Source organism: Chlamydotis macqueenii, chromosome Z, assembly GCF_036417535.1.
Source record: "Chlamydotis macqueenii isolate bChlMac1 chromosome Z, bChlMac1.mat, whole genome shotgun sequence".
NCBI classification, from domain to species: domain Eukaryota; kingdom Metazoa; phylum Chordata; class Aves; order Otidiformes; family Otididae; genus Chlamydotis; species Chlamydotis macqueenii.
This window is the reverse complement of record NC_141593.1, coordinates 17,714,387-17,722,565: the sequence shown is the minus strand read 5'-3', so window position 1 is coordinate 17,722,565 and position 8,179 is coordinate 17,714,387. Positions and strand designations below refer to the sequence as shown.

The 8,179-nt window shown below is 46.6% G+C and overlaps 1 protein-coding gene across 1 annotated transcript in view; it reads left to right on the top strand.

Moving 5' to 3' along the window:
- Nucleotides 1–2,160: 2,160 nt before the first annotated feature.
- LOC104481597 (chondroitin sulfate proteoglycan 4-like) overlaps nt 2,161–8,179 on the top strand; it is a 41,166-nt gene continuing 35,147 nt past the window's right edge. Inside the window, exon 1 of the mRNA XM_086771241.1 lies at nt 2,161–2,257. Coding sequence (XP_086627367.1) covers nt 2,176–2,257 — 82 coding nt within the window. The 5' untranslated portion in view covers nt 2,161–2,175. The remainder of the gene's footprint in view (nt 2,258–8,179) is intronic.

Below are 8,179 nucleotides of genomic sequence, written 5' to 3'. Positions count from 1 at the left end.
CTAGGGAAGTCTTGGCTCCCGCAGCAATTTACAGAGAGTATTGTTGGCTGAAAATTGAACAGAAACTGATCTCTGAAGTGGTTTCTGGTACAAGATTAAACTCCTTTCCTCTCAGTGGAACCTTTCTCCAACCAAATCCAATAGAGAGAAACTGATGTGTAGTGTATTATAGTGGTCAGTAGCATTATGCATTCTGCTTTAACTAATAGACTGATAGGCTATCAGATGCAAACAAGCAGATCTCCATCATTAATAGGAAGGAATCTCTCAACTAGCTGAATGATTTTTCACATTTGCACAGAAGTATTCAGCAATGAGGTCGACCACCTGCCTCTCACCCAAGCATCTTGCTGCACTATTTTTTTCCTAAAGTTGTTTTGGTTATTACTTCCCAAAGTCACAGTGCAAGTGATGTCTGTTTTGAGGTATATTAAAGTACTATCACGGCAAACTTCTCTGCACAGGGTTAGGGAAGCCAAATACTTATAGGTGGGGATATACTAAGTCAGACTTACGCAACACATGAGTCGTGCAAAGGCAAAATTTTTCCCCAAGCTTCCCCGTTGCAGCACAGAGTTTCATTGTTGTGCACCTGGAGGTCTGTTTCTCCAGCCTCAGTCATATTATTGATCATTATTCCACTTTAAATCCTTTTTCTTTGCTCTTTTGCCCTTCTTGTTCACATCTTAGACTCATGCTTTTTTTTTTTTTATAATCCCTTCTCCAGGTTTTCACAAGTCTTCTTTGAGTGCCAGTCTGAAGAGAACGAAGTTTATTAGGCTCTGCCTTTGAGATCTTTAATAAAGCTGTTAAGTGATATCTGGGTGAAGATCCCTCTCCATGATTTCCTTCTGGGCACAGATCCCCCCTCCCGCCATGCACATTATTCTAAAACTGTAAAGACAGCAAACCCTGCCAAATATTGATAAGGAAAATGTAGACTAAATGATGACTGCAAACCTCAAAGGAAGAAACCTCAAAGAAACCTCAGACGGCTGACCCAGAAAAGAGATTCCTGCCATCACCATTTTTCTTCTTTCTGCAGTTTTGGAATATTATCTTGGTTACTTGCTCTGCTTGCTTAGTGTCAGATTTCAGGTCACAAATTCCAGTCATATGTGTAAGGGAGTAACAAGTTAAAAAAATAACCGACCTGTTGAGACACATTGCAATGCACCCTGCCAGCTGATAACATCAGAGAAAATTTTATGACTGCAAGGCCGTTCCTGGCACGGGTGATGTATGTAACTGAAGGCATGTCTGCATATTTGAATTAAGTATGGTAAGTGGCTTATACAAGAATGGTTCAAGTGTGCTCTTGAAAACATTTTCTAAACTGAAACCTTGTGCTTTCAAGCACAGGGCACCAACGATGAAGTGTGAAATGCAGAACTTTTGTCTGGTTTCGGTCCTGTACTGGTCATAATCACCTCAGTTTCTGCTCCTAATGCTTTGTCTACCTGTTTCTTCCATAAAGAAGTATGATGTACTTTTTTTTATGCACAGTAAGCAGATACTATGGAGAACGGGGCTGCTCCAGCCGGGAGACGGGAAGGCTTTGGGGGCACCTGGAAGCAGCCTCCTGCTGACGGGCAGGACACCCCACAGGGCCTACAGTGGGTGAACGACTGACAAAAGCTACAAACGACACCCGGGCAGTTCCTGTCCGGCGCAAAGACAAAACCACAGCCCTCAGGAGAGAGCTTTGAGCCTGTCCCTGGGGGGAGGTGGCCCAGGGACGCTCTGGAGTGTCCGTCCTCGGAGGTTGTTAAGATCTGTGAGAGACAAAACTCTGAGCGCCCTGGTCACGCCTGGCTAACCGAACCACGACGCCTGGGCCCGCCGCCCTACACGCCGCGGGGAGATCTGGGTGCCTGCTGCTCCCCGCGAGGGGCGGCCCCGGGCGGCGGGCGGATGCGCTGCCCCGTCCCGTGTTCCAGCTCGGTGTTGCTGGAGAGGGGGGCGGGACGCTGTGAGAAGGGAAGGGGGGAGGGAGAGAGGGGGCCGTCCTGGGGCAGCGGGCGGGGAGCGCCGGGCCGCTGGCCCCCGCGGTAGCCGCAAGACGGTGACAGGCTCCCGCTGCTCGCCAGGGCCACGCTCCGCCCCGGCCCCGCCGCCGGGGGTGCTGCTGGTGCCCGGTCGGGCCGCGGCTCCGGCCCCGCCGCGGCAGCGGCTATGGCGGGCGGGCGGGGGCCCGGCGTGCCCGCCGCTCTGCTGCTGGCGCTGCTGCTGGCGGCCAGCCGGCCGGCTGTCGCAGGTAGGGCTGCCCGCTGGCCGCCGCCATGGCGGGAGACGCCGCTGGCCTGCGGGCCGGGCGGCCGGAAGGCACCTGCGAGCCGGACGGGGGAAGGGGCGGCCCGGCGCTGACTGACCGGCAGCCCCCGGCGCGGTGAGGACAGGCGCCGCTGGCCGGGCCGGGGCTGCCGCTGACGGCCCCCGGTGGGGCTCGCCTGAGCGCTGAAGCGGGCTTTTTTTTGTCGGCGGCCCCGCCAAAGGAAACGGCCCGCCCGGAGGGTGCCCCGCTGCCCTGGCTCGGCGGAGGGCGGCGGGGAGCGCCGTGGGCCCGGCCCGCGGCGGGTGAGGCCCGACAGCAGCCGCAGCCCCTCGGCGTGGGGCGGGAGCCGCCGGGCTGCGGGGCGGAGCTGGGCGGCAGGCGGGCTGCGGGGGGTGCTGGTGCGTGGCCGCTCTCGGCGGGCTCTGCGGGAAGCGGCCGCACTGCTGGCCGGGACGGCAGGCGTGGAGGTGTAGCTGTCTGCTGCCTTTAAAGTGAAGGCCGAGCCCGCCAGCTGATGTTTGGGCCAGTGCCCGTTTCCCCTCCTACAGCGGAGATAGTGGGACTTGACATAGCTAGACTACCTAATTAAAACAAAATCCCCACCGCGTGGATGAACCGCTCCTTTTTTTTTTTTTTACAGTCATAGTTGTAATACATCACGAGGAAAGCTCTAAGGCATGTGCAAGAGTATTCGGTGTAATTCCTTCCCCTGCTTTGGCATGCATATGAATTAGCAGTCCCAACATTTAAGTGTCAGCTGGCAACTGCAGGCATCTTTCTTTTTAGCATCTAGATTCAGCTGTCTTATGTCAGAGTTTTCAGACATGCCAAGGGCTTGCAGCTCTCATGGATGGTGATGCATGTTCAGGTGCAGGTCTTGGGCAAGTCACCAAAACCATTGAATCAGCCAAAAACTTGAGCTGGAAATGCCTTTTTCTTCTTGTAATACCTCTTCAAGTAAAGTACAATTAGACCATCAAAGACTGGTAATCAAGTTCATTAGTTAAATACCTTTTAAAATAATGGACCAGCAGGCAGTTGCAGAAGTGTGTTTCTTCATACTCTGCAGTTCCATGTAACACGAACCAATTGCTAGAATTGCTTTCTTTAGATACCTTGAGTATCTCATCAGTTTCTGTGATTATATGGGGGCTGTTTTCACTAGATGAGACAACTAGTTAGAAACGAACTTCTAATGCTGAATTGTAACTTTAAAAAATAGTTTTCAGTTCTTCAGAGGTTAATGAAGGCTGAATTGGTAGTTTTTCGTATAGGATCAATTTCAGATATTACAAATGAAATACAGCTCTCTCTTGTCTTTCCGCAAGAGAATTTCAAGATGTGGAGCTCTAAGTGGTGGTCTCACCGGTTTATGAACAAAAAGCCTGCATGCAGGGTAGAGGGGAGGATTTTTTTATATGTATGTTGTCATAGATATGTCTCAGAGCTGTCATGGATGTCAGGGAGATATGATTGACACTGAAATTTGTCTAGTAATAGTAGTGTTGTCTTAAATGTCATGATGAAGGTTTTTGTCATTGATTTTGCTGGCAGTAATGTTAGGCCAAGCAATACTGCTTTGAAAACGTGAAACTGACAAACCACTTTGTGCCTTGCTCTTGTGGTAAACGTCCTCTGTCCACGGTGTTGCAACCAATGCAAGGCAAAGCCAGAGCCAGGGTACATTTCCAAACTGCAAGGCAGAGACATGAGCAATGCAGCCTGCTGCTTGTGCTGAGTTAGGTGCAGCAGTGCAGGATGCTCCAGCTGAGCTGCCTTCAAGCTGATCTGTGCCTGGCCACAAAGACTGGAAAACCAGTCAAAGGCTTGAAGGAATAAAAAGCTCTAAAGCTTCTTAGAGGCAGTGAACTGAAATTAGGTGTTAAGAGGCTTACAGACTCTCATAGTGTTTGATTTACCTACAAAATCTCACTGTAAATGCTACACTGAGAAAAGTGTGAATCAACCTTGATAATTCACTTTTGACTGATGGTTACATTAGCCTTCCATTTTTTGTGTGCCTCTTATGTGCTGTTGATGTCATCTGCTGCCAGCTTAGATAAAGGATAAAGCTGGAAGTAATATTTTTTCATTATGAAGTATCCTGGTTTGGTTCTGTTTTCTTTCTGTCATTCTGCTGCATTATTTCTGCTCTTTGTCCTTGTAGCAAAGCTTCATTAATCAAAGTCCTGTTCTGTGAAGTACCAGCACTGTGTTGTGGAGAGTGTAACATTCGTAAGCAAACCATGTTACCTACGGTATCCTGTGGCACTGGTGGTGCTTTTCAATCTCACCAGTTGCATTTGATCATATCTGTGATGCAGCAAGTACTGAGTTAAAAAAGGAACATTCAAAAAGTGGTTCCATCTAGCTGTAACAGAGAAAAAGAAGAAGCCATGAGTGCATTTTTATTTATTAGGGTGTATTTTCTGAAGGTGTTTCCCCCCAGGTGAATATTAGTAGTTGCTGCTGAGTCAGACTGAAAGGCAATTCACTTTTTCCTCCCCCAGAAAAAGAGAGAGGCTTTGAGATTCATTGTAAAAGATAGGACTGTCATCAGCATCAGGTTACACCTGTGTAAGAGCAATCTTCATTTCGTCATGCTCATGAAGTTCCAGTTAGTAATTTAAAGCCCATTCAATCTAGTTTTAATGGGCAGTCACACAAACGGTAAGGTTTTCTAACATAAGGTCAGATTTCAGTCAGAAACTTGAGAAAAATCAGCTACCTGTCTGATTCTTCACTACTGTTCAGAAGCAAAAAAAAAAGCATATATGAAAATTACTTTAAGAAAGTAATTGCTGTTAAATTTTATTTTTCTAACTTCTAGTTTACTTGAGCTTTGAATCACCAGAACTGATCATCTTTATTTCTAGAACATGCAGCTCCTGACAACTCCATGAAACCTATGGCAACTTCTTTTACTATTTCTATTATATTTTAATAAATAGTGATTTTTATAACTGATGTACTATAGAGTATAAGCAGACCTTTCCAAAATTTGAATAAATTGTTAGCCATGTAAGATATTTTGCCTGAAATAACTATTTTTCAGTTAGGACACCTTCATATAGTGAATTATTCTTCTTATCGTATCTTCACAGCATCTTTTTCATACCGCTTGGAAAAGTTTATTTCAGAAGCTTTAGATTAAATTAATTATTCCTTAAGTAATTCTATGTGAGTGCTAGAACCCAGTATCTATTTCTCCAGGCCCAGTCAGCATGGGTTTATGGTAAGCCCTGCTTGACTAATGTGATCTCCTTCTATGACAAAGTGACTTGCTTACTGGATGAGGGAAAGGCTGTGGATGTTGTCTGCCTAGACTTTAGTAAAGACTTTGACACCATTTCCCACAGCATTTTCCTGGAGAAACTGACTGCTCATGGGTGGCCGGGCCCAGGGAGTTGGGGTGAGTGCAGTTAAGTCCAGCTGGCGGCTGGTCACAAGCAGTGTTCCCCAGGGCTCAGTGCTGGGGCTAGCTCCTGTTTAGTATCTTTATCAATGATCTGGATGAGGGGATTGAGTGCACCCTCAGTCAGTCTGCAGATAACACCAAGTTGTGTGGGAATGTTGATCTCCTTGAGGGTAGGAAGGCTCTGCAGTGGGATCTGGACAGGCTGAATCTATGGGCCGAGGCCAAATGTATGAGATTCAACAAGGCCAAGTGCTGGGTCCTGCCCTTGGGTCAGAACAACCCCACACAACGCTACAGGCTTGGGGAAGAGTGACTGGAAAGCCGCCTGGTGGAAAAGAACCTGGGGGCGTTGGTCGACAGCAGGCTGAATATGAGTCAGCAGTGTGCCCAGGTGGCCAGGAAGGCCAATGGCATCCTGGCTTGTATCAGGAACAGCGTCGCTAGCTGGGAGTAGGGGAGTGATTGTGCTCCTGTACTCGGCACTGGTGAGGCTGCACCTTGAATACTGTGTTCAGTTTTGGGCCCCTCACTACAAGAAAGACATTGAGGTACTGGAGCGTGTCCAGAGAAGAGCAATGAAGCTGGTGAAGGGTCTGGAGCACAAGTCTTATGAGGAGCATCTGAGGGGTCTGGGATTATTTAGTCTAGAGAAAAGGAGGCTGAGATGAGACCTTATCACTCTCTACAGCTACCTGAAAGGAGGTTGTAGTGAGGTGGGTGTTGGTCTCTTTTCCCAAGTAAAAAGTGATAGGATGAGAGGAAATGGCCTCAAGTTGTGCCAGAGGAGGTTTAGATTGAGTATTAGGAAAAATTTCTTTCCCAAAACGGTTGTCAAGCATTGGAACAGTCTGCCCAGGGAGGTGGCTGAGTTAACATCCCAAAGGGTACTTGAAAAATGTGTAGATGTGGCGCTTAGGGACATGGTTTAGTGGTTGACTTGGCAGTGCTAGATTAGTGGTTGGACTTTATGTTCTTAAAGGTCTTTTCCAGCTTCTGTGATTCTGTGATTTTTATCTACTCTGAAGGTAAGATTTTCCTATAGTTGTAATGGTTTCAGATCTATTACTGGCAGATTCAAGGTGAAAGAAGGAAATACAACTAGATAGGGAAAGAAATGTACAAATCACAACATTTCAGAACAAATACTTGCAGCATGTCTCAGTTGTTCTGATAAATGGTTCCAGCAAAGTTCCGCAGCAATAAAACTGAAACATGCTAAAGCTACAAACTTTTGTAGGAACAGAGTCAGTATTTGTAGAGCACACTAGAGAATTCACATTGGAAAGGACTGACAGCTCTTCTGGTGGTGCAACAGGTGAAGTCTTGGACCTGAGTGCAAAGCTCTGTTAGCTGGAAGGAACTAGAGAAATGGTTTGGTTCTGTGAGACAGCTCTAAGCATGTTTATAGTGCAGAATGTGAGTCCGCACGCTGATTGCAAGTGTATTCTTTAATCCCCCATTCTGCCTTTTTTTCTGTCAATGTTAAAAGCTTGTTACATTGGGTAGCTGGAATTTGGTACTCTTTCACACTGTCTGCACTTGTGCTGTACAATCAGAATAAACAAGACTTTAAAAAGTTATTAATATCACAACAACTTATTTATATTTGGTATTAGTAGTCTCTGAACACTTGCTTCCATCACTCAAATCCTATCCCAAGGGACAGTCTTCCTATTATATTTATGTTGGAGGTTGTCTGCTGTTTTTCCTGTGGTTTCGGGGAGCAAAGCTGGGACCTGCATATTTTATCATAGTTCCAGCAGGAGCTATCTGGGACTCAAGGCATCTTTCATTGTTTGCCTAGCATCTAGTGCATGAGGGTGCTTCATGAGGCTTCAAGCTGTACTTTTATATAGCCTTGAAGTATTTTTGCTATGTGGAAACCTGCCTTCATCTGTAGGTTGCACAGCCCCTCCACCTCTCCCTGGAACACCCAGAAAGACTTGGTAATACAAAAGAAATGTGTTAGTATGAAGAACAACTGCTCTGTTTTGAGAATGGACAGAGAAAGGCAGAGAGAGTGGACGAAGTTATACCACTTTTGTTTCTCTGCAGCTCTGAAGTGAGTTCTCACAGAATGTGCTTAGTAGTCTAATATTGGTCTGAAAAGATCTGCTCTACAAAAGGAGCATGGGGAGAAACAGGCTGCCTTCTTAGCCAGAGCTTCTACTTGAACATTCAAAATAATAGAGAGTCAAAAACATATGGAAATTTGTCAACAGACAGGTGGAAAACCACTATCATCTGGAAGATTAGGATTTATCTGAGCTACCTGTGCTGGTTGATTTCTGTTCCTCTTATGCTTTTGTGAACGAGCTGCAGGGGACAAATCTTCAAGGTGCAAGTCTCAGCTGGACAATGGGAAGCTTGTTCATTATAGTAACTAAAACAGGTGTTGTCTCTAGATACAGTAGAGGTGATGAAGCCAGTACCTCACCATCACAACTGAGGTTCTATGTGCTTGTTGCACTTTGTCTGAGTGTGCT